This window comes from Oreochromis niloticus, linkage group LG14, assembly GCF_001858045.2.
Source record: "Oreochromis niloticus isolate F11D_XX linkage group LG14, O_niloticus_UMD_NMBU, whole genome shotgun sequence".
Classification (NCBI taxonomy): Eukaryota; Metazoa; Chordata; class Actinopteri; order Cichliformes; family Cichlidae; genus Oreochromis; species Oreochromis niloticus.
This window is the reverse complement of record NC_031979.2, coordinates 25179768-25206183: the sequence shown is the minus strand read 5'-3', so window position 1 is coordinate 25206183 and position 26416 is coordinate 25179768. Positions and strand designations below refer to the sequence as shown.

The window sequence follows — 26416 nt, the reverse complement described above, 5'->3', positions numbered from 1 at the left end:
ACGACCTAAATAAACATATTACTCAGAATGTGTCCTCCATGTTTATTGGTGCTGTAACTCATAGAGAAATAATTAACATTGTGAAAACATTTAAAAATAAAAAGTCCACTGACTGTTTTGGTATTGACATGATATTAATTAAAAGTATTATAGAATATATAGTGAAACCTTTCGCATACATTTGTAATCTGTCCTTTCGAACTGGTGTATTTCCCTCACAAATGAAAATAGCAAAAGTTATTCCAATCCATAAAAACGGAGAGAGATGTCAGTTTACCAATTACAGGCCAATATCACTACTCCCACAGTTCTCAAAAATTTTAGAAAAGTTATTTGTTAATAGACTTGATAAATATATTGAGAAGTATAATCTCCTAAGTGATAACCAATATGGCTTTAGAGCGAAAAGGTCCACTTCGATGGCAGTGATGGAACTTGTGGAAGGGATATCTAATGCAATAGATAATAAGGAATATACCGTTGGTGTTTTTATAGACTTAAAAAAGGCGTTTGATACAATTGATCATTCTATATTAATGAATAAACTAGAGAGATATGGCATAAGAGGGATAGCATACAAGTGGATGAAAAGTTACCTGGATGACAGATGTCAATATGTCGAAATCAATAATGTAAAATCTAAGCAGTTGAAGGTAACTTGTGGTGTTCCTCAGGGCTCTGTGCTGGGCCCTAAATTATTCATATTATATATAAATGACATATGTAGTGTTTCCAAACTGTTAAAATGTGTATTGTTCGCTGATGATACCACTCTGTATTGCTCAGGTAAAAACCTAGAACAGCTTCTGACTACAGTGGAAAAGGAGTTAAATATATTAAAAAACTGGTTTGATATAAATAAGTTATCGTTAAATATAAAACAAAAACTAGAAAAAAAAATAGAAAACAAAATTGATTATTTTTGGCACTAGACAAATGAAAAATGTATCTAAAATCAGGGTTAATGGAATTGAAATTGAAAGAGTGTTCGAAAATAAATTTCTTGGAGTGATAATTGATGATAAGCTGAGTTGGAAGTCTCATATAAACCATGTGAAAACAAAAATGTCAAAAACCATTGCTATTCTCTACAAAACAAAGCATGTCCTGAACAAGAAATCATTATACACAATTTATTGTACTCTGTTGCTTCCATATATGACTTATTGTCTGGAGATATGGGGTAATGCATATAAAACAAATACTCTTCCTATTTTCAAGTTACAAAAAAGAGCTATAAGAATTATACATCAATCAAACTATATAGAACCAAATAACATTTTGTTTATTAATCTGAATACCCTGAAATTTTATGATTTAGTTGAATATAAAATGGCACAGATAATGTATAAAGCACAAAATAACTTGCTTTGCTGCAGTACTCAGAAGCTGTTTGAAGTCAGAGAGAGTCAATATGACTTAAGGGGAACAGATTTCTTTAAAAAAAAACAAGATAAGGACAAACATAAAGCAGAGATGTGTTTCTGTTAGAGGAGTTAACCTGTGGAATAGTTATGACAGTGATTTAAAAAGGTGTAGTTCATTTTCCTTGTTTAAAAACATGTTTAAAAATAGAGTATTAGAAAAATATATAAATGAAGAATGAAAAGAGCAAAAATAATAATACTGAAACTCTTGATTGTTTTGCTTTGATGTAGGGATGCAACGATACCAATTTTTTCAAACCGATCCGATACCGATACTTGGATCTGAGTACTTGCCGATACTGAGTACAAAAACCGATACTTCTGCCACACACAAGTTAAACTTAACCGGTAGTAAAGAAACGACCCCACACAACTCTTTAACACAAACGAAACGTTTACTGAACGTAAGGGCAGAGACAAATACTGTACAACACATCCCTTTTTTAAACTCAAATGATATTCCAATTCCTTAACCAAATGAAATACACTGTATAAATGAAATAATTCCCTTTCAAATTATATTAAACAACCCAACTTATGTTATCACCTTTTGGTAAGTGACTCACTAATATACACTCCAAAACACGTTATATAAATCCACTAAACATACAATATTCACACATGGGCGCCACACACACTCACATTCACACTTGTTGCAGGCCTGTTTGCTGCTCACGCCGGACGATGGAGAAAAATCCTCTTCTCCCCAGTAAGAGCACAAAAGTCTGACTTACAGTTCCGTTGCTCGGTAGGTCGCCATTCACCAGTCCCACACTAAATCCACTCCCTGCGGACCCGATGCTGTCTCTGCTACAGCGCGTTAGCCAGTCACTGTCCAGCTCTCCGACAGTCCATAGCAGCTGCCTCCGTGGCGCAGCCAAGCAGTCCGGGCTAGCCTTTAGCCTCGGCGGTCATGGCTGGAAACACAGTTTTCCACGGACGGTGGTGCGACCGTTGAAACAAAAAGTCACTTCACCCACACTCTGTTGCGAAGCTCTCACACGGTTAGCTTTCTAGTCACACACTCTTTTGTGCAAGTTAACCTCAGTAAAACTAGCCGAGTCTCTCACTTTGGTTCAGCTAACCTCGTGCATCTCTCCATGCCGTTCTCTTCTGTGAACTGTGAACACCTTATGTGGCGTTCAAGTCCATGGGAATTATGAGTATCTACTACCAAATTCCCATCCGGGCTACATTAGTATCGGTTCATGGTATCGGTTGACTTTTACGAGTACGAGTACGCACACATTTTACAGTATCGGCACCGATACCCGATACCAGTATCGGGATCGGTGCATCCCTACTTTGATGTAGTTACTTATCTAAGGTGGAAAGTTTTTTTTTGTTTTGTTTTGTTTGTTTGTTTGTTTTGTTTGTTAGTTTTTGCTTTGCTTTGTTTTATTCGTTGCTTCGAGCCCTGTGTACAGGAGCTGCATGCAAAAAGATCTTTTGTTAAAAGGGTTGGCGTAATAAGCAAATGCTTCTGCCAATACCTTTTGATTAGCCTTGTCTTGTGCTTTCTTGCTTTGTGGTAATCTTTATTGTGTATTCACTGAGATATTTGAATGCTAATCAATAAATCAATCAAAATCAAAAAAAAAAAAACTTGCGTTCAAATACAGATAATATGTTTTTAGTCTTCTTGTGTGTTGAGAATGACTTCAAGCGTTTTGGAATAGCCAAAGCTTTTTCATAGTTGTTGGCAGATCTGAAATCCTTGGCGACAGATGGAATACATGTAGATGGAGAAACAGTAAAAGGGGGTCTTTACTGTATTGCTGGGGACAACTTGGGTTCTCATTGCATAGGAGGGTTTACAGAAAACTTCGGCTGTTCTCAATATTTTTGCAGGTGCTGTGAAGTAACACGAAGTAAGTTTTATGCTGATCCGAATCCCTGTGGTCCTCCACGCACTCCGGAGACATATAACGCGGCTGTTGCTGATCTCCAGGTTGAAACTATCCAAGATGTCAGAGGAATAAAGGTAAACTCCATCTTTAATACCCTTCAGTCTTTTCACGTATCCCAGCCTGGTCTCCCACCTTGTTTAGGTCATGACCTCTTTGACGGTGTTGTGTCATATGATCTAGCACTGTACCTGAAGAACATTATAAAAACTAAAAAATGGTTCACATACTCCCTTTTAAACAGGTGCATTAAACAGTTTAAATATAAAGGATCCGAAGCGCTTAAAAAGCCATGTACTGTCAAACCTGACGGAGCCAAATTATCAGGGCAAGCCGTTCAAAACTGGAACCTTTTGAGATTGCTGCCAGTTTTGATTGGTGACAAAGTGCAAAACCATGAGGATGAAGTATGGCAGTTAGCTCTCCAGTTGAAAGACATTGTGGATCTTATTTGTGCTCAGAGCATTTCCTTGTCCCAGATAGCATTTGTTGACATTTTGATCCAAGAATATTTGGAGATGAGAAAGATGTTGTTTCCTGAAATTCAACTAAAACCCAAGCACAACTATTTGTGCCATTATTCAGCACTGTTGTTGAAATTTGGTCCATTGATGAGGTTATGGACGCTTAGGTTTGAATGTAAACACAGTTATTTTAAAAGATGTGCCAGACACTTGAAAAGCTTCAAAAATATTTGTCAAACTTTGTCAACACGTCATCAGGTGTATCAGGCTTATCTTTTAGCTGGGCAAGAATGCCGTGAACTGCTGCAAGTGAAGGAGAGCTGTGTGTTTTATCCCAACCTCTACAGTGACACTATTCAGCATGCAGTCAGGGAGTTAGCTTTTTCAGAAAGCAATACCACAGTTACCACAGACATTCAGGACAAGGGCACTGCATATAAAAAAGGACAGTTTCTTGTGTACAAAAATAACGAGTATATGGAGTTTGGTGAACTTCTACTCATCTTGATTGAAAATGACACATCTGTGTATGTTTTGATGGATATCCACAAAGGCGTCTTCCTCTCAGAATACTATCTGTATTCTGTGACAAAGGACAGTCTTGGATTACACTGTATCAACATTAATGACCTGCCTGATTTCTATCCTTTGGTATCATACATTCTTGAAGGATACCGAGTCATTCCACTAAAGCACAGTATTGTGGCAAAATAAAGTCGAATTAATAGCTCACTTCTCACTGTAAAAAGTTTAACATTAATATAAGTGTTACCTGATCCATATCCCTGCTCCATTAAGTGTATGAACTGTATGTGACTTTCTATTTTGTTTGGAGGTGGCATTTCTTCTTCAGTGCAAATATGAGTGACTCAGAGCGAACCTTCCTAGATGTCGCCATCACGGAAGTCCTACCAGAACTTCAAACAGTGAACAAAAACATCCTGGAAGAGCACTTGCAGTCCATTGGAGTTGAGACAAGTGATGATCTGCGCTTCGTAACGGAGGCAGATTTGATGACAGCATTAAGACCTGTACAAGCAAGAAAGCTTCTTTCTGCTTGGAAACAGAAATGTAAGTAAGAACAACATACAACTATTCAAAATCAAAAGTAGAGATGGTCATGGACAGACATACAGTGTGAATCATAATTGTATTTTTTTTGTAATTTAAAGAACAAACTCCAGAGAACAGCTCGCTATCGCTCTGTGGAAGCCTCACCCACCCAGTCGCTGTCATTGCTCTCTGCTTCACCCCAAAGTCTATCGTCAACCTCCTCCAGCAGCCCAGGATGTGACACACATTGGGATGACAACTTTGAAATTCCATGGAGTAAACTTCCTGCAGAAGTGATGCATTTTCTTGAGAGGGGGAAAAGGCCCAAAACTGAGGAGGCACATGGTCCGGATTGTTGTGACTGAGATCATGGAAAAATGCCCTCATGTAGGTAGAAAACATTCAATTGACGTTGCAAAAAAAAATGGTGGCAAAATATCCCAATTCTCTGCAACACGTAATAGAGGGTGATATTGTTGGCGCAGGCTACCTTTCCCTTGTCAAACAGTTGCAGAACAGAATTGACAATGTACGGCACACTTCAACACCCAAAATAAGAAAAAGAAAACATCAGACTGACTCAAAACACACAGATGAGATCCCATTAGAAGAAAGAGCAGCAATGCAGGATACATACGGGTGCATTAAATGGAATGTAGAATTTCTGCCTCTTAAAGAAACTCCAGAGAGCCAACAGCAAAAGATGGAAAAACTCAAGGTGATGTTGTAACAAGGTGACGCGAATCCAGAAGAGTTAAAAAGTCTAATGAAGTCCACTTTTTACACACAGCGTCAACATGTCAATCAGGGGAAAAGTATCAAATGCCTTAGAGAGGAGTGGCCATTTTGGTTTGATGAACTTGGCATGTCTGTCCACTTCAAGGAACTTACTGGAATTGACCTCAAAGAAACATTCACACGAAATTTGGATTTGAAGGGAAAAAGACTTCTGGACTATACAGTTGCTGTCAGCAAAAGCAAGATGTTCCTTCAGACTTATGCATGGCTTCAGAGGATACGAGGACCACAGAGTGGCTGCTCAGATGATGTGAAAGAGATGGTCCTGCTTCTGCTCAGCTACTTTGAAGAGAAGGAGTACATGGTTTTCCATGTTGAAGATACATGTCTGGCAGATGAGGTACAACTGGAGCAAGTGCCTCTGACACCCACTACTATTGTGTGTGGTAAGTCTGTTTCATAGCTCTCTCTCTTTTTTTAATTGCACTTTTTATAGAATGGCATGTGACTCCAGTGCTTATTAATATAACCTGTTAAATAATTTGTTCACAGGACAGTCCTGCTATTCCTCAAGAAGATACATGCTGAGTATTGATCGGATCAGCACAAACATATCCTCTTTCATTTCTGCACTGTGCCTCATGTTCGGGAGCTACTACAATTTTAACATCCATTATCCATCTGAGCTGGTTTCCACTCTGGAGTTTCTTCAGAGGTGAGCAAGTATGGCTTTCTTATTTCTCAGACCTGGACTCATAATTGAGACTCTGGGATCTGGAGTCTGGCTCTGAGGTGGATGGAGTCCAGGTCTGGCTCTGAATCTCGGTCGGGTTTTCAGAGTGTTTTTTATAAAATAACAATCTGAATCCGGGTCCAAGCCTGGCCGAGACTCAGGGCTAGACCAAGACTCAGCTGACGTCTGACTACCTATAACCTTTGCTTTGGATTTTGAAAACGCAAAAGTGTGATTTATCACTGCAAAAGACACTCGTGAAGGGTGCCAATATTTTTAACCATGGAGTGTTCACTTCCCCACAGCATTTTGGGTTATATTTTGTCTTGAATTTGGTGAAACCAATTGTTGTTGCAGTTTGGCCATGACTGTGTATATATACGTATATACTTAATTTTTACTTACTTACTTTGTATTTATATTTTAACTGATCAATTATAAAATGCTTAATATGCTTTTATATGATTTTATTCAACAGGTGTTTCTTCTCCATAAACCCAGAAAAAGGAACCAAAGTAGAGAACAAAAACTCGAAGCATCGTCTCAATGTGAACCCTTGAGTCCTCACCCTGATTCAGGATCTCGCCGACCACGAGTGGTGCTAAGCCCTAAATATTGACTCTCTGTAGACTGTTAGTTTTACTTTGTTAAATCCACAATGTGTACTCAAACCTTTTCTGGTCGAATGCCCGCTACCTGCTTGTTTCATGAAGATGTTCTTGCTTTGAAGGAATGTTCCAGTTTTTTTTTTGTTTTTTGTTTTTAAACCATGCTGCTACTGCAGTGTTTCTAGACCACCTGTGTAGGTTTGTTTCACCACAGGTGGTTTTCCTGATGTGTTCTTTGACCAAGGCCACGGTTGTGGTGACAGCAGGGTGCGTGTTGCGTTGCATGGTGATTACGATAATTTTGGCACAATATGTCATTTTTGTTTTAAAGTCTTAACAGGTTATTTAACTTTTTCTGATAGAGGGTCTAACAAAAGCTTGTTTCATGAACATGTTCTTGCTTTGCAGGAATGTTCCACAGCTTTATAGCATTTTGATTGAATTGTGTAGTTGCTGTGCGGCTTCCATATTCTCTAAGTTGGAAAAAATGCATCCAATTATTGTCATTTGTTTTATTGGCTGCAAAATAAATTTCCCAAAAGTGATATTTTCCTCTCTTGTCTTTTCTCAAGATGTATTTTTGCATGTTTAGGTGTAGGCATAGCAGTAATAAGTTTGCAGGTTTATGATTAAAATTTTACATTAAAACATACAAATACGGCATAGTAATAGATTTTATGTATAATATACAGAGCAGCTCCATTTAATATGCACAGTTTCACCATTGTTCTACCAGTTTAAATTAGTTTTTTGTTTGATATTTCCATGTTAATTTTACAATTTATGGATCCACAATAAGCAATTATTACATGTAAAAGTTACAGAAAATAGTCTATTTATATAAAACATCATTGTGTGAAATTAATTTCTTTTTTTGTAGATTTAACAGTTTTTAATGTGAGTTTTATTCACTGTAAATCAATTTACATATTGCATCTGTAAAGCGATCTACTGTGCTGCTGTATTTTTTACATCCCTGGTAACCCCAGCTGCCAACGTTTTCCTGTAAAAACAGCACTTTTTTTTACAGTGTAACTCACAACGAAGTCTTGATCAGTTGATAGTGCTACTCCTTTTCTCATCTGAATGTCCAAGACATCTGGCCACAGAGCTGATGATATGTGAGCATTTTAGTCCCCTAAAACCACAATTGAGTCCCTGGCAAGGGCACCTTCCCGGACCCAGGGACTCCCAAAAGGCCTAGTGTTCTGAACTGCTGTTAAGCACAAAAGGGCAAACAACAGTCAGAACCAGGGAAAAACGTAATGTACAGGCACCGAAACAGGAGCATGCAAATATACCACCCCTGCCCAGTTCCTTTCACTGGAACTGAATCCAGCCTCTCTACAGGAGACTGACTCTAGATCCTGTGCGTTGAGGTAAGCCTAAATTTATCTGGTGTGTATTTCTCGACTTCATATGCTAGTTTAGGTTCAGAAAGCTGAACATTATTGTTAATGCTAACTTAAATTATTTTTCAGAAGTTTTCTTTTTCATTAATATAAGATCAGTAAAGAGTGCTGCCATCCAGGGAAGATGCTATAGAACAGTAATTGTTTTGTTTTCGTTTCCCTTCATACCTCCTGCAATCAGAGCAGGTTTTTGAAGACACAACATCTTATTTTTGCTTATCAATAAATTGTTTGAAAACTATGACTTGATGAGTTAGATTAGCATTTAGTTTGTATAGCGACTTATTAATTATTTAGGTCCCAGTGGTTTAATATAAGATGACAACAATGCTGGATTCAAGATTAAAACACAGGCATTAGAAAATACAGACATGATTTTCTATGGATTACTATGGATATATTATTAACAAAAGTAGAAAAATCAGAAATACATTTTGCATGTCTGATTTATAGTATTTATAAACATTATAAACATATAAACATTTGAGTCCAAATACTGCACAGAATTTCACATTTCAGTTCAAACAAGTTACCATATATATATAAAAGTTCTCTACTAGTCCTGCAGGTGGTCTTTATCCCTTAAGATTGGGTCCTCTACCAGAGACTTGGGAGAATGATGATCCTGTGAAGAATCTTTGTTGTTACTAGGACTGCATTCTTCTAGACAGAGATCTCGGATTTCATTCCGGAAACCTGCTGGAGCCACTCCCCCAATTTGGGAGGTCACTGGTGAAATGCTCTGATTACCACACAGACCACCATTGCTTTCTCCTGCCACATAATCTCTCCTCTCTCAGGCTATGGTATTTCTAGAGCTTTCTGCTACATGAGGTATTCACTAACCATATGATCAGTTGTGACTATCTCCTTATGTATCAGCTGGGTAATAGTAGGGTTAAGCTTAGCAGACTTTCAGAAGATACTTCATATAGTATTACTAACTGGCCAAAGAGGGGCCAGGTTTCCAGCTTAGCCATGATCTTCTGTCTCAGGTGAGCTACTCTGGTATTCAACATGTCTTGGTACCCAATCTTGGAGTGTGTGTCATTTGTGGAAGATGACTTCACCTCTGTGATCTGACATCCTGGCTCCACCTGCTGTTAACAAGGGAAAGTCATTTTCACTTTTTTTCATTTTCTGGTTTTTACCTAATTGCATAAATGATTATATAATGTATCCTTTTTTATATAAATACAAATCATATAAATTTCAATTTAATATTACTTAGCTTAAAAGCAAAAACAAACAAAAAAGTGTTCATAACAAGTCATTTGAATAATACCTTGGTATGTAATAAATGGTACAGTGTGTATTGCCTCTGTATGTCCACATTATTACATCACTGTTGAATAGTGCACAGTGCTTCCTGAAGTAGTTTATAAGAGGAGAATAGATACATTAAAACATAATAGTAATAGTAAGGCTATGCACACATTTCATACAAAATAAAGACTTACTCAAAGATGACCAAGAAAGGGGATGTCCTAGTGATCATTAAAAAAAATCTTGTCTGAAGAGCTATATAATCCAGTAAAAAAGCATTTCCACCCATATACACACAACTGACATCAATGAGGGATGGATGATCTTGTAACTGGTCTGGTATTGGCTGTGTGTTTGTTTCACCTGAACACAGCCTTGGCTGTGTGTCTAGATGATCTGAGTCAAAGGACTATGCTTACAGGCGCCAAGGTTGGTACTGTGGAATCATCTGTGAATTGCAAGCTGCAGGGTAGCACACGTCCACCTGCATTCTCAAAGGATGGGGACTTCATTATTGGCGGCGCTTTCTCCCTTCACTCTTACACGCAGACAGCTTACAATAACTATACCAACATGCCTGCACCTGTGAAATGCAAAGGAAGGTTAGTAAGTGGCAGAAGATGGTGCTACAAACATGTTGGACTATGTAAAATTAAAAATGTTTTCACATGTATGATGATTCGTGGTATATAAGTATTTATAATATAACTCTTCTAACAATAGTAAGTAATTTAGATTTTTAAAGTGGTGTTTTTGTGTTTTCAGAACTGATTTTTTACTTATATTATAAATATTTAACAGTACATTTTTATCTATAATCTTATGTTGATTTCTGAGTCATATTTCCGTGCTGAATTTAACTGGTCAGGCAGTGATTTGATGTACCTAAACTAGCTGTCTGCCACATTATTGCCGCTGAGCTGAATTTATCACATATAATATCTTTACCTAAATCGACAATCAAAATTTTAAAATGACATGATTGTTTACAGCATTGACACTGTTGAGCTGCAATCCACAAGTTCGATGGTCTTTGCCATAGAAGAGATTAACAACAGCACAGACCTGCTGCCTGGAATCGAGCTTGGTTATCGGATCTATGATTCATGTGCATCAGTACCTGTGGCTGTGCATGTGGCATTTCAGTTTTTAAATAGATTGGAGGCTCAGTTTAACACTGGTAAAAACTGCTCTCAGTCTGGTATGGTGATGGCTGTTGTTGGTGACTCTGGGTCTACGCCATCCATCACCATGTCACAACTTATTAGTGCTTTTAACATTGCTCAGGTAAATATTTTGAATTTCTAGAAAACATAGTATTTGATGACTGTTCGCGTTTGTGCAACTGTTTCAAAGTTACTCTATTTTATTTTTTGTGATTTAGGTGAGCCACTTTGCCACATGTGCATGCTTGTCTAACAAGCAGCAGTACCCAAATTTCTTCAGAACAATCCCCAGTGACCAGTTTCAAGCTGAAGCACTAGCCAAGCTGGTGAAACACTTTGGCTGGACTTGGATAGGTGCTGTTCGGTCAGATTCGGATTATGGAAATAATGGCATGGCATCTTTTCTCCAAGCAGCACAGAAAGAGGGGATCTGTGTGGAATACTCTGTATCTTTCTATCGGACAAACCCACAGAGCAGAATTCAGAGAGTAGCAGATGTTATCCGCAGGTTTCTTCATCAGAGATAATTATTGTGCATTGACTTGTTTAATTATCTTTAAAATAAATGTTTGATGATGTGAAGACATTTAAAAACATTTTTCTAATGCACTACATTGTCTCTCCAGGTCTACAGCTGTAGTTGTTGTGGCATTTGCATCTTTTGGAGACATGAAGATCCTGTTGGAGGAGCTATCACGTGAGCCTTTCCCACCTCGCCAGTGGATAGGCAGTGAATCATGGGTAACAAGCACAGAATTAACACAGTACAGTTTCTGTGCTGGGGCCATTGGATTTGGGATTCAAAAGTCTGAAATCCCAGGTCTCAGAGACTTCCTGTTGAATCTCTCTCCTACTCAAGTGTCTGCCTCTCCAGTGCTTACTGAATTCTGGGAGGATGCATTCAACTGCAGCCTGAAAAAAAGTAAGAGTTTCATTGGCTTTTAAATCATTTTCCCAAACTTGTAGTGTTACAATGGCCGCTGCTGCTCATGCTTTTTCAACTAATGGTAATGATCAAATATGAAGTGAACACAGGCGTATGTCTGCTTATATTCTCCCTTGATAAAATGACTTTTCAGGTCAAGTTCCAGTGGCTTAGTTTAATTTTTCTTGTATATCAATAGAATTTTATCCATTTACAGATGTAAGTCATTCTACTAAAATAATTTTCTAATATTTATGAAACAGGCCTGTAATGTAGTTTTACTTTCAGTCTAGAAAACACCATTATCTGTGTTTTTGTAATTATAGCTCCTGTCACAGAGAAGAAAGTGTGTGATGGAAATGAAGACATACAGAATCTCCAAAGCGAGTACACTGACACATCACAGCTCAGAATTGCTAACATGGTGTACAAGGCTGTGTATGCAATAGCACATGCCATTCATAATGCAGTGTGTCAAAAAACAAATGCCATAGCAAAATGTGACAAACTAATCAAGTTAAAGTCCAATCGGGTAAGCAGAAATGAACATGTTAATGCCAATGTCTTTCATAACTCCTAATATAACTTAGATAAAAGGAACTATCAATGTTTATTATTGCAATGTCCCATGTTTTTTCTTTCTCTCCTACTGTCTTTACAGGTTTTAACTGAACTGAAGAAAGTAAATTTTTCCCAAAATGGATATGATGTGTCATTTAATGCTAATGGGGATCCTGTGGCTATTTATGACTTGGTAAACTGGCAGAAAAGTGGGAGTGGCATCATTGAGATAGTAACTGTAGGGCTGTATGATGCATCACTACGAGTCGGCCACGAGTTTAAGATTAACAGAAACATAACCTGGATGGAGAATAGCAGAAAAGTAATGACTCAAAGGATGAGAATCTGACTTATTAAACTCTGGTGAACAAGTTGCTGCTACTTTATATCTGTAATATTTATATCTGTTATGCTACCTTTGTGTGTTGACAGGTGCCAGTGTCAGTCTGTACTAAGAGTTGTCCTCCAGGAACTCGTAAAATGCTGCAAAAAGGAAAACCTATCTGCTGCTATGACTGTATAGCATGTCCTGAAGGAGAGATCAGTAATATAACAGGTAAAATCAAATGTTTCTCCTTGCATTTAAAATCATTTTATACTGGAAAAAACTACAATTTACAATGATTTTATTCCAAGTAGCCTCTTATTGTTTTTTTCCTTTATTCAGATTCAGCTGACTGTTTACCCTGCCACAAAGAGTTCTGGCCTAATGCAAAGAGAGACACTTGTATACCTAAAACTGTAGAGTTTCTTTCATTTCAAGACATCCTAGGAATTATCCTGGCTACACTCTCAATTCTGGGTGCCTTACTGGGCATTATAACCGCGGCTGTATTCTTTTATCACAGGACATCTCCAATTGTCCGAGCCAACAACTCTGAGCTGAGCTTCCTGCTGCTCATCTCACTGACTCTGTGTTTCTTATGTTCATTAACTTTCATTGGAGCACCATCTGAGTGGTCCTGCATGCTGCGTCACACTGCGTTTGGCATCACCTTTGTGCTCTGTATCTCCTGTGTACTTGGGAAAACTATAGTGGTTTTAATGGCTTTTAAAGCGACACTTCCAGGTAGTAATGTGATGAAATGGTTTGGTCCTCCACAACAAAGAATGACTGTTGTGTCTTTCACCTTTATTCAAGTTTTAATATGTTCTTTTTGGTTAGTATTCAGCCCTCCCTTTCCAATAAAAAATCTAACAACATACAAGGAGAAAATCATATTGGAATGTGATTTAGGCTCTGCTGTAGGCTTCTGGGCTGTGCTCGGCTATATAGGTCTACTTGCTGCCTTTTGCTTTGTTTTAGCTGTCTTAGCCCGCAAATTACCTGATAATTTCAATGAAGCCAAGCTTATCACTTTCAGCATGCTGATATTCTGTGCAGTGTGGATCACCTTTATCCCAGCATATGTCAGCTCTCCTGGGAAATTTACAGTGGTTGTGGAGATTTTTGCCATTCTGGCCTCCAGCTTTGGCCTAATAATATTTATATTTGCTCCAAAGTGTTTTATCATATTGTTTAAGCCTGAGAAGAACACCAAGAAATATTTAATGAACAAAAATCAGTCATAGTATGTTAATAATCTGAAAAGGTTAATCTTCCAATCGCAAATTGAAATTGTACACCATCAAAGTTCTTCATTCTTTAGTTAAATGAAATATTTACTAGTTTTTTCTTAAATAAGTTCATATTCATATGCCATAATTTTTTATTTTTTCTGCATCTATTTATTTAGTGTATGAACATATATAATTGAAAGTTAATTGCATAAATAAATGTAAAGTCATATTGAAACAGTGTGTTGTTCTGAGTTATTTCTCAATGGTCTGATCCAATTTCTTCTAACATTTTGATTTCTTTTAACATTTCAATTTGTATCAGTCACCAAGCCACAAAAGTGCAAATATAATTTTAATGTGACCTGAATAAATTCTGTCATAGTATAAATAGCTTAAAAAATTAACGCTGTTTTTTGTTTTTTTTTTTAATTATATTTAAAGATCGAATAGATTGCCAATTTTAGGCCATCCAGGGATGTGATTTCAAGGCTTGTTTTTTTGTGACTTAAGACTAGACTTTACTGTAATCAGTTTAATTAAATTAAATTCATGTTTACTGTCTTAGCCTAAAGAAAAATGATATTTTTATTGGGTATTGTAGTCTTTTGGCGTGCATAAAGTAAACTGTAAAATGATAATATGCTTTCCCAGATTATCATTGACCCATCACCAAACTAGTCATGGTAAGCAATTTCACAGGCATACAACATTCTCCATAGGTTCTCCAGACCTTTTCACATTTATTTCATATACTCCAGGTGAACCTGCCGGAGTACATGTATGAAATGCACAGGGCGCCAGTGGCAGACCTGCCAATTCTAGTATTTTATGGCAAAAACCAAGTGGCCCCCCTCGATGCTGAGCTATTAGCACTGGGCCCAGTAGATGATATCAGACCCTCAGGCCACTGTCACGAAGTCTGCTTTTGATTATTTGGTCATAAACATTCATAGCGGTGGTCTGCTGAGGTAATTTTGTAGGCTGCTGCTTGTGCTCATCCCGTTCCTTACTGCACACAGGACCAGATAACGATCTTGATGATGGGTTAAGGACCTTCTATGGCCCTGTCCAGCTCTCCTAGAGTAACTGTCTGTGTCCTGGAATCTCCTGTTCTTTAGACTGTCTTGGGAGACACAACAACCCTTCTGGCAATGGCAGGTATTGATGTACCATCCAGAGTAGGACAGGGGTCTCCACAATAGTCCTTGAGAGCTACAGCCCTGCAGCTTTTAGATACATCCTTGTTCCAACACACCTAATCAAATTATTGGCTTGTTACGAGGCCTTTGCCAAATTTGATGCCATGCTGAAGAGGTAACTCAACCATTTGATTCAGCTGTCGGAGTAGGGATGCATCTAAAGGCTGCAGGTAAGTAGCTCTCAAGTACTGAAGTTGGAGACTCCTGGAGTAGGACTACCTGTGCAACCTCTGTAGGGTCCTGGTATTACCTTATTCTACCAGTAGTGACACTGACCCTAGCCAAGTGCAAAACGAGTGAAAAAGAAAAGCAGCCAGAAAGACAACCGAGTGGCAACCACCTGTAAAACCATTCCTGTTTTGTGAGTTGTCTTACTGTTGACAGTCTAGTGGACCTGTTGTTATTTCTAATGACACCAAACCAGTTAAAACTGATTAACAATCCCCTCTGCAACTTAACTGACCAGACCAATTTTCCAGAAGTGTTTTATTCAGCAGTGTATATTGAGCTATTTGGCAAAGCTTTAATAATTTTTTTGCACGATGTTCATAAATTCCTCTTCTGACAAATGATCAAAATTCTTTCTCCATCCATCCAGCCATCCATCTTCTTCCGCTTATCTGGGACCGGGTTGTGGCAGTAGTAGCCTAAGCCCAGACCTCCCTCTCCCCGGCCACCTCCTCCAGCTTGTTCGGGGGAAGACAAGGCGTCCCCTCTCACCAGATATCCAAACCAATATTATGACCAGCAGCTTTTATAGCTGTGGAACCAGCAAACATCAGCTGATACTAGTAATATTAAATAAACTGTAACAACAGCTTATCAAGCTTAAACGGGCTGCTGTTGTTTATCAAGACATCCGCTGGTTTCCTCTTTCTAGCGCAAAGTGGGTGATAAACGAACAAGAGAGCAGGGACTTCCGACAGAAAAACCGATCAGCTGATCATTGATCAGTTTCATGATCGAAGTAGCAACAGGAGAGGGAGGGGGAGAGAATGAAAGAAGAAGAGGCAGCTGAGCAGCGTAAAGACACAGAATAACTCCAGCTTTGTCTCTTTTTTCCATTCTAGCTGAAGTACTTGACAAATCGCGTTCCTTTTTACCTCAATACTATTTTCTTCTATTTGTCTCTGATAAGATTGCTTTCAGAGTGTCCGTGAAGGTTCTCGGTCATCCAGGTCATCGTAGTCTAAGGAGCTTGGAAAGAAAAGCGTCTGGACATCCGAGAAGCTTGGATGAGAGGTGGGGGTTGCGGGTCGTGGTTTTGTCCACGTTGTTGTAGTTGTAGTTGATGTGGGGGTGGGTACAGCCTTGGGGTGTCTTGGGATTCCCTAGGAGCAGGTTTCTTGGGGGTCTCAACCTGGGGGCTGTGGTCATGACTTGGATGGGGCTCTGGTGAGTAATGGTGAGGCTAACAGGGCATTTAAAACTGTTAAATCTATACTGAAAAGGGGGGATGATCCATGCAAGGTTCTCATGACCTACAGAGCCACTCCCTTGCTGTAGCGATCAGCACCCACTTAGCCCCTTATACGGACACAACATCAGGACAACACTACCAGTCAGCCGAGAGAAACTTAAACCAGGTTGAACTGATCTTCAGGCATTCTGGAGGAAAGATCAGGACATCAAAGAGAAGCAAACCTCCGGGTGCAACACACGTCACATCACAAAGAGAAGACAAGAACTCCTACCAGGTCAGAGAGTCTGGGTGTGAAACATGAAAGATCCTGGTATCATCAATGGTCCAGTCCAGACACCATGATTTTACAATTCAGACCTGACTTCTGGAAGTCTCTGGAGATTGAATTGATCTCACATCAGGGTGATACCAGAGAGTCTCAGCGAGGCCAGATCACACCAAGTAATTCGAGCCCCTAACAGATTCAATTTGTAGACAGAAAGCTGTGGTGTGTTTAAAAGGGCAGAATAATCCCTGCACAGCTTTGGGGACTCAGGTAGTCAACCCTGACCCCTAGTTTAGGAACAAAAGAGTGTTGGAAGTAATACCGATTGTTATACAGTCATGTATTATGCTTATGGGTTCTGGTTCACAATTTAGTTGGACATGAATAGATGAATAAAAAGTCTTTTGAGAAAGTTGGAGTGTCAGCTAAAAGAAGGTGGATGTAGCAGGAGAAAATGTGTAGTAGGAACCAAGGAGGTGAATGTAGGACAAAGACATATATGTAATGGAGCAGATGTAAGATGTGGAGTTGACATAAAAAGGATATTAATAAAGACAACAAAGTTAACAACATCTTGTACTAGTAAGTCTTTTTGTAATGCCATGCAGAGGCATACTACAGTCACCAGGATGTCCTAGACAGAGGTGGGTAGTATCAAGTTACATTTACTCCGTTACATTTACTTGAGTAAGTTTTTGAAAAAAATGTACTTTTAAAGTACCTTTTTTGCACGATACTTTTTACTTTTACTTGAGTACATTTTTGAAGAAGAAACGGTACTTTTACTTACTTTTACTTTACATTTGCAAAATTCGACTCATTACTTTTTAAAAAATAATTTGTTTAACACATTAGATAACATGCCGCCAGTGGAGTTTCCGGTAACTTTTTTACCAATCAGATGTGGCCATGCATTCACATGACCAAACTGTGGCGGGCAAAGCCGCCCAAGTGTTTCAAAGTAGCGGACACACGGAAAGAAGAAACACATGAAAACATGGCAGAGCCAATTGTCTAGAGGATGAACACCCTTGGCCTCATATACAAAGAATGTTTCGCTTAAAAGCAGTACAAAAGAACAGCTATGTCTTCAGTGAGAGCCAAAACAAACCAACTTTTCAGCGTGAAAAAACTCAGCTCGTGTAACCTGAGGAAACGGTAAGTTTTCTCTAAATATCTTTTCAGCTGTGGTTAGCTGGATGTCAGTCTTATGTTAAGATTAATAATTACTTTCTTGAACTGTCTACTACAGGTTTGTGACTGAGCTTCTTGGAGGTGAGACGTATGTCTCATGTTCAGAGGTTTTACCTGCTTTCTGCCACCTGTATCACACCATGGAGGTCTCCAATGATGACTCAAACTACGTGGTGAAATTTAAGACTACCTTCACAAAGGACCTATACCAACGTGTAGCTACCCTCAACCATCAGTGGCTCAAGATAGCTACTGTGCTTGGCCCACCCTTTAAGGATTTAAAGTTTTTTGCAAGGGGAGAGCGACAAGAGGTTTGGATCAGCCTTGAGGCCCTGCTGCAGGAACAGTGTGAAAATCCCAGCACAAAGGAGCCAGCAAAGACAAAAATTCATGACAATCACTAGAATAAAATTTGCAATCTAAAATAACAAAATGATAAATCCTCTATCCATTTTCTTCAGCTTATCTGAACTTGGGTCCGGGCTCAACCTCCATCTCACCAGTCACCTCCACAAACATAAAACAACGAGGCTTTCCCAGGGCAGGCGATAGATACAATCTCTCGCAATTTCTGCTGTGTGTATCACTGATCTCATTTTTGTCCCTTTAAAAGAACTAGCAAAACAGTGTTAAAAAAAGATCAGGCCGAAGTTAACAGATTTATAGCATTTCTCACCAACAATGCTTCTTCTGGTAGCAGATTGGTTCATAAATTAGGAAACAATTATTTAGTGCTAACTTTGACAAACAGATTAGTTCTGTGGTGGAAAAAATATATAATATTTTTATTTCCAGTTGAGATTGTTGGCCAAATTGAAGGTTTATCTTTTGTATAATGACTTTGAAAGACTCAAACATTAGATTTCCCTTATTAGATGCTCTGATAAACACTTTGATACCATTCTCCTATTCTATTAGAGTTTATTTGCAAAGTCTCTGAGTACAACTCACCTCAGTATTGCTATCATTAGACAGAAGTGAGCTTCACTGACTCATCACATTAGAGATTTTACAAATAAATCCTTGAGGAGTAGAAAGTAGTGTGGACTCAAATACAGACAATGGAGATGCAGGTGGATGTATAACAAAATCCGAGGCTTTATTTTGGGCTGCAAAAAACACCAAAAACAAAAAGCAATGGAGGACTGGGAAAAACTAACAAAAACCAAAACTGGGGAAAACTAGAAACAAGAATAAAGACACTAAGAACCTGTGACGAGAAACTTGGAACATGAAACATGAAACATGAGACGAGGGACATGGAACCTGGAACATGGAAAAATGCAGTGGGTGCAACAAACAGAGGAAGACAAAGGGAAAGACACCTACTGTACTGAAATGTATTCCCCACTGCTTCGTACTCTATTATTACAAATGTAAATGTTACTAAGAAATGATAAAACAAAATAGCATTTTCATGGTAATGATCATTTTCTATTCCATATGTCAGAATAAAATCCATAGAGTGATTAAAGTGTGGGTTGGCTCTTTAAGATTTTGAGAGAAGCTAACTGAGTCTATTAATAGAATAAATGCCATGTTGAGGCTGTCCGACATTGTTTTGCAAAATTAGACACTGATTCAACATTAATTTTGACCTGTGGTAGCTGGGATAGACTCTCAGGCATCAGATACTAATTTTCAGCCTTGCTCCTTGCACACTGTAGAAGTTTGTGGAATCAGTATGAATCACATTGAGAATACTTTATTAATTCCAGAGGAAATGATGTAAATACATTGTGTTAATGCACTGTTGAGTGGCAGTAAGAGTTGAAAACTCTGGCTGTCAGCTCCACCTCTGCCACGCCTGGCAACAAGAAGTGCAGTCAAGTCTTTGGGACAACTGACAATGAGCCTTTCACATCACTTTTCTTTAAAGAATTGTTTTACTTCAATCAGTTTTTTTTTTTTTTTTTTTTTAGCATAAATGACATTTATAAAGTCATGCCAAATTATCTCGATCTGATTAAGTCCAGACTTTGACTTCAAAAATCATCATTTTCCTTTTTTTTGAGCCAAAGATAGATTTGTTAGTGTGTTTCTGATAATTGTCCTGCTGTATAATCTGACTGTACTTGAATTATAGAGCATGAGCATTTGCCTTCAGGATAACCAGTTTGGTATTCTTTGGACTTTGGTCAGCAGTTTTTTGTTGTTTTTTTTGCCTTGCAGCTCTCCCATGAAAACCATTTTTGTCCAATTTCTTTCTTGTTGTTGAATCACAAACATTCACCTAACTGAAACAAAGTAGGTAGGTAATTTGTTTTAAGGTTCATCCATTTGTGGATAATGGCTCTCAGTAAGGGGAGGGCGATTACTTTTCCAGGGCCAGGAAATTTTGGATAGCTGTTTTTCCGTAAATAATTGGATGATGGTCAATAAATCGATTACCCTAAGCCTAACTGGAGGGAATATTGAAACTTCTGAACAGTTTAAATAAAATAAATTAATTATCAGTCATGAATGAGATTTAATTTGTATCATCTTTTGCTACATCTGGCAATATAGTGCAATTCATTGCTTAAATATTATTGGTCAGGTTTTCAGGTTTTTCAGAAAAAAAAAGACCTTAAAAAATATCCAGTCCACCTTTTCAAATCACTCCCTTAATTTGTATTAAGGTTTAATGTTTGCTATTAATCACCATAACAGAAATAATCTTAATTTGACAAAGTAACCAAAACTTTCCTATGCATATTGAATATGTAGAATTTCAGCTTACAAATGGAATACTAGCTTGTAGTGAAAAGTCCAATATACTCTGATTAATTTTTGTTCATTAAAAATTTCTTGCTGTTTTTCTCAGGCTTAAACAATATGATAAAACATTTTGGAGCAAATATACACATTATTAGTCCAAAGCTAGAGGCCAGAATGGCAAAAATTTCTACAACTACAGCAAATTTCCCAGGTGAACTAACATATGCTGGGATAAAGGTGATCCACACTGCACAGAATATCAGCATGCTAAAAGTGATAAGCTTGGCTTCATTGAAATTATCAGGTAATTTGCGGGCTAAGGCAGCTAAAACAAAGCAAAACAAAGCAAGTAGCCCTATGTACCCGAGCACAGCCCAGAAGCCAACAGCAGAGCCTAATGCACATTCCAGGATGATTTTCTCCTTGTATGTGGTTAGGTTTTTTATTGGAAAGGGAGGGCTGAATACTAACCAAAAAGAACATATTAAAACTTGAATAAAGGTAAAAGACACAACAGTCATTCTTTGCTGTGGAGGACCAAACCATTTCATGACATTGCTACCTGGAAGTGTTGCTTTAAAAGCCATTAAAACCACTATAGTTTTCCCAAGTACACAGGAAATACAGAGCACAAAGGTGATGCCAAACGCAGTGTGACGCAGCATGCAGGACCACTCAGATGGTGCTCCAATGAAAGTTAATGAACATAAAAAACACAGAGTCAGTGAGATGAGCAGCAGGAAGCTCAGCTCAGAGTTGTTGGCTCGGACAATTGGAGATGTCCTGTGATAAAAGAATACAACTGCAGTGATAATGGCCAGACAAGCACCAATGACTGAGAATGTAGCCAAGGTGATTCCTAGGATGTCTTGAAAAGAAAGAAACTCTATAGGTTTAGGGATACAAGTGTCTCTCTTTGGATTAGGCCAGAACTCTTTGTGGCAGGTTAAACAATCGGTCGAATCTGAATAGAAAGAAAAAAAAAATCATAGGCTCCTTGTAATTTCTGTAATTTTCATATGTTCACAATAAAAACATTTTACATGCATAGAAATCTTTTCATTTTACCTGTTGTATTACTAATCTCTCCCACAGGACACGCTATACAGTCATAGCAGCAGATGGGTTTTCCTTTCTGCAGTACTTTACGAGTTCCTGGAGGACAACTGTTAGTGCACACTGAAACTGGCACCTGTCAACACACAAAGGTGGTATAATAAATATAAATGTTCAGTAGAGTCAGATTCTCATCCTTTGAGTCATTACTTTTCTGCTATCCTCCATCCAGTTTATGTTTCTGTTAATCCAAAGTTCGTGGCCCACTGGTAGTGATGCATCATACAGCCCTACAGTTATAATATCAATGATGCCACTTTCACTTTTCTGCCAGTTTACCAAGTCATAAATAGCCACAGGATCCCCATTAGCATTAAATGACACATCATATCCATTTTGGGAAAAATTAACTTTTTTCAGTTCAGTTAAAATCTGTAAACATGAATAAAAAGAGAGGGTGGGAGAGAAAGGAAATAGATACAAAAGTGCAATAATCAATATTAATACGTAATTTAATTCAAGCAGGTGATGAGGGAAATTGCCATTAAGATATTTATTTCTTCTGACCTGTTTGGACTGCAGCTTGGTTAATGTGTCACACTTAGCTGTGACATTTGTTCCTCGACACATTGCATTATGAATGGCATGTGCTATTGCATACACAGCTTTGTACACCATGTTAGTAATTCTGAGCTCAGATGTGTCAGTATACTGATTATGGAGACTGTTTATGTCTTCTTTTCCATCACATATTTTCTTGTCTGCAGCAGTATCTAAAAATAAACAAAGACAGAACTGACATTTTAAACTCTGAAATTCAAACTAGTCTCAGATCTTTTTATGTACTTGCCACTGTGACCAATTTTCCCAAAACCATATACATATATATATATATATATATGTGTGTGTGTGTGTGTGTGTGTATCATTGCTACCATTAATATTTAATTGAAAACTGCTCAGCTCATGGATCAACAGTGCACCTTGTAACACCAGAGGTTTGACAGGATCATTTAAACCTAGAAACATTCCTTACTGTTTTTCAGTGTGCAGTTGAACGAACCTTCCCAAAACTCAGTAAGTATTTGAGAAGCTGCCACTTCAGAGGGAGACAGATTCAACAAGAAGTCTCGGAGACCTGGAATTACCGACTTCGGAATCGCAAATCCAATTGCCCCAGCACATACATGGAATCTCTTTAATTCTGAGTATGTTATCCATGACTCACTGCCTATCCACTGGCGTAGTGGGGAAGGCTCACGTGATAGCTCCTCCAACAGGATCTTCATGTCTCCTAAAGCTGCAAATGCCACAACAACCATAGCTGTAGACCTGTTGAGATAACATAGTGCATTAGAAAACTGTTTTTATGTGTCTTTACATCATCAAATGTTTATTTTAAAGATAATTAAACAAGTCAATGCACAATAAATATCTCTGATGAAGAAACCTGCGGATAACATCTGCTACTCTCTGAATTCTGCTCTGTGGGTCTGTCCGATAGAAAGATACAGAGTATTCCACACAGATCCCCTCTTTCTGTGCTGCTTGGAGAAAAGAAGCCATGCCCTTATTTCCATAATCTGAATCCGACCGAACAGCACCTATCCAAGTCCAGCCAAAGTGTTTCACTAGCTTGGCTAGTGCTTCAGCTTGAAACTGGTCACTGGGGACTGTTCTGAAGAAAGTTGGGTACTGCTGCTTGTCAGACAAGCATGCACATGTGGCAAAGTGGCTCACCTAAACCAAAAGAAATAAAACAGTGTAACTCGGAAAATACCGCAAACACAAATATCACATGGCATATTTTAAATACAAAAATTGACAGAAATTGGAAATTGGCATTTACCTGGGGAATGTTAAAAGAACTGATGACTCGTGACAAACTGATGGATGTCATAGACCCAGAGTCCCCAACAACAGCCATCACCATACCAGATTGTGAGCAAATGTTACCAATGGAAAACACAGGGTCGAAGCTATTTAGAAACTGAAATGCCACATGCACTGCCACAGCCACTGATGCACATGAGTCGTAGATCTGATACCCGAGCCTGATTCCGGGCAGCAGCTCTGTGCTGTTGTTAATCTCTTCTATGGCAAAGATCATTGCACGTAATGATTGCAGATCATTAATCCTGCAGAAAGTTAACTCACTGTTAGAAATTAAACTACAGACTTAGGTTAAATGTCACAAGAAAACATTGTAGGAGTTTTGGGTTTTGACCATGGCCAAATAATGACTTCAGTTTTTAAGGGCACTTCAACACATTGCCTCATCAGTTAAATTCAGCAGAAATGATTATCATGATGAATCACAAAAATGTATGAATAAATATGTAAAGTCATTTCCTGTTTGACTTTTGTAAAATTGTTGTTTAACAATATGATTTCTGTTTTCAAAAACACAAATATTACTTCCACAAATATAAATGACTGACTATTGGAAAACTTTTCTTGGTGATTTTTTTCAGCACCATACAGAAGCAATGTAATACCACAGAAAATAAAACATGTGAAAACATTTTCATTCTTACACCGTGCAATATGTTTTGATCACGCTCTTCTTTCCAATACTGACCTTCCTTTGCATTTCACAGGCTCAGGTATGATGGTGTAGTCATTGTAAACTGTGTGTGTGTATGTATGGAGGGAGAAAACACCACCAATAACTAAGTCCCCGTCCTTTGAGAATGCAGGCAAACGAGTGCTTCCTTGAAGCTTGCATTTCACAGATGATACTACCGTACCAGCCCAAGCCCCTGTAGACCTGGTTGTTTGACTCAGATGAGCAGCCAATACCAGACCAATTAAAACAGCTGCTCTTTCCATCTCTGTCTGACATCCAGCTTGTGTATATGGGTGTACGTTTGTTCCTTGGTTTATATAAGTCTTATGAGAATTTTTTTCTTCTTCTTTTCATCTTCACAAGTACATCCTCTTACCAAGTTGTGTTTTCAAAACCCTCAGATATTAATCATATCCTACGCCTTCCCAGTATGGTTTGTTGGCTTTGGGTTACCCAGGCCAAAAATCCTTTCATAATAAATTTGATTAACTTTAAACAACAGATATATCTAGAATTTATAAATAGCTTGTCTCACATAAATAAATGGATCATTTACTAATTATCCATTGACCCAAAACATCCTAAATACACAAAAAATTAAAGCACTTTTATAGCAGTATGAAATTTTAAAAATCTTTAATTTTTTGTGTATTCATGTCACTTCTGTAAAACTTCATGAAATTTCAGGCAAAAACAAATTAGGATGATATCACTATGAAGAGAAAAGGGGAATCGTGTAATGAGTTGGATGTAGTGATAGAGAGTGTCCCCATAGGGGAGAGACTTGTCAAGGAGCAGATATTGATGGATGTGTAGATGAAAATAACAGAGAAGCTGAAGAGGTGTTGGCCAGGTAAGATAATAAGGAGAGAAATGCAGGAAAACAGATGGTGGTGGATTTTGTGGAAAGGATGGAAATAATTATCAAGAGACACAGTTACCCTTTCCACAACAAGGTTACTGTAACTTTGGTGTATAGTCTTGAGGGTGACTGTCTCGTGGCCGGTTGGGCCTAGCCTGAAAGAGCCACATGAGTCCAATCTCCTGTGGGTCTGCTACCACCAGTAGGAACTGTAGGGGTTTGATGCATTGAAAAAGTAAAGTACATAAACATACAACGTACATAAAAGTAAAATACATAAACTACTAATACATAATACATAAACTACTAAAACAGCGACTTGGCAAAGTGTTAACTTGAAGTCCTTAATGCTGGGACTCCTTAACTGTTATGGAAAACCGATGACTCAGTGTCCATTCAAGAGAAAATCTCACACACCTTTCACATGTGGAGAATGTTCTACACAACCGCTTATTATGCACAGTCCGAAATAAAACACGTCCAAGGGGTATAGTCCAAAAATGCCCAGGGTGTGAAAGAAAAAAGGGATGGGAAAATGTCAGTCAGTGGTCTTTTGTATAACCAGCTGTGTGAGTGATACAGTCCTACCACACTGCAAGGTGCAGCAGATCATCAAGTGGAAAACAAGGGATTCTCAGTCTCTTTAAGTTCAGGTGGGAAGGCTCGCCATGTAATTCACTGGAGGAATCCACCTCAGGAGCAATCCAGTATACTAAAAAAAACCCTGACCTGTCAACAGGCAGTGTCAGAAGAGTAATTCAAATATTAATTATGCTGTTCTAGCTATAATCCACAACTTAGGCTTTTGTTGACATCACATTTGACATCAATTTGTAATTAAAATACTCAAATTTGCAAAAAATAAAACACCTCTGTTATACAAACTATGCGTTACTGCAATGTATTGTCAAAACACTTTTTTGTAAATTGCAAAATAAGCACTTTTCCAAATACAGTATGAAAACATTAAAACTTACTAATCAAACTAAGTAAAGTTATTGGATATGCAACAATTATTAATCAAACAATTCAGATGAATTCAGTTATTCAACTATAAAGGTCAAAACAGACTAAAACTAACTGAGACATACAATATGTGCTCACCGATCTCAGTGCATCATGGCCAAAGACAATGGTATGGTGTCTCCCGGTTGGAACATGCAGGGCTCTAAATAACATAACAGGGCATGTTTTTTTAATCTTTAATGACAGTGACATGACGTCTCAATGTCAATAAAAATCAACATAATTTGTACTTTGAATGTTACCTTAATTATGGAAGCAGAATGAGATGAACTTTCAGGCAGTTGATAACAAATGAGAGCTAAC

The 26416-nt window shown here is 38.1% G+C and overlaps 3 protein-coding genes across 4 annotated transcripts in view; 2 read left to right on the top strand and 1 right to left on the bottom strand.

The window, feature by feature from the left end:
* LOC100710434 (extracellular calcium-sensing receptor) overlaps positions 1-7385 on the top strand; it is a 32287-nt gene extending 24902 nt beyond the window's left edge. The window contains exons 2-6 of one of the 2 annotated variants that reach the window (XR_003213918.1): positions 3279-3411; positions 4634-4869; positions 4971-6035; positions 6142-6304; positions 6801-7385. Coding sequence is in view for 1 of the 2 variants with exons in the window: in XM_025898493.1 (XP_025754278.1) it covers positions 3279-3292 (14 nt within the window). In the remaining variant the exon portion in view is untranslated. Of the gene's footprint in view, positions 1-3278; positions 3412-4633; positions 4870-4970; positions 6036-6141; positions 6305-6800 lie in introns of those variants that run through there. The other variant, XM_025898493.1, reaches the window with a different exon arrangement.
* A 1933-nt stretch (positions 7386-9318) lies between these two features.
* Positions 9319-13956, top strand: LOC100693042 (extracellular calcium-sensing receptor). The gene is made up of 8 exons (XM_019367456.2): positions 9319-10210; positions 10601-10895; positions 10993-11282; positions 11401-11696; positions 12026-12231; positions 12361-12582; positions 12693-12816; positions 12928-13956. The coding sequence occupies exons 1-8, from the start codon at positions 9924-9926 to the stop codon at positions 13830-13832; spliced, it is 2625 nt and encodes an 874-aa protein (XP_019223001.1). The 5' UTR covers positions 9319-9923; the 3' UTR covers positions 13833-13956.
* Positions 13957-20666: 6710 nt separating this feature from the next.
* Positions 20667-24488, bottom strand: LOC100692769 (extracellular calcium-sensing receptor-like). Its single transcript, XM_025898378.1, has 9 exons — positions 24459-24488; positions 24238-24341; positions 23506-23794; positions 23107-23396; positions 22684-22988; positions 22225-22430; positions 21868-22089; positions 21670-21793; positions 20667-21565 (listed from the first exon to the last, which is right to left on the bottom strand). The coding sequence occupies exons 1-9, from the start codon at positions 24486-24488 to the stop codon at positions 20667-20669; spliced, it is 2469 nt and encodes an 822-aa protein (XP_025754163.1).
* Between the last annotated feature and the right edge of the window lie 1928 nt (positions 24489-26416).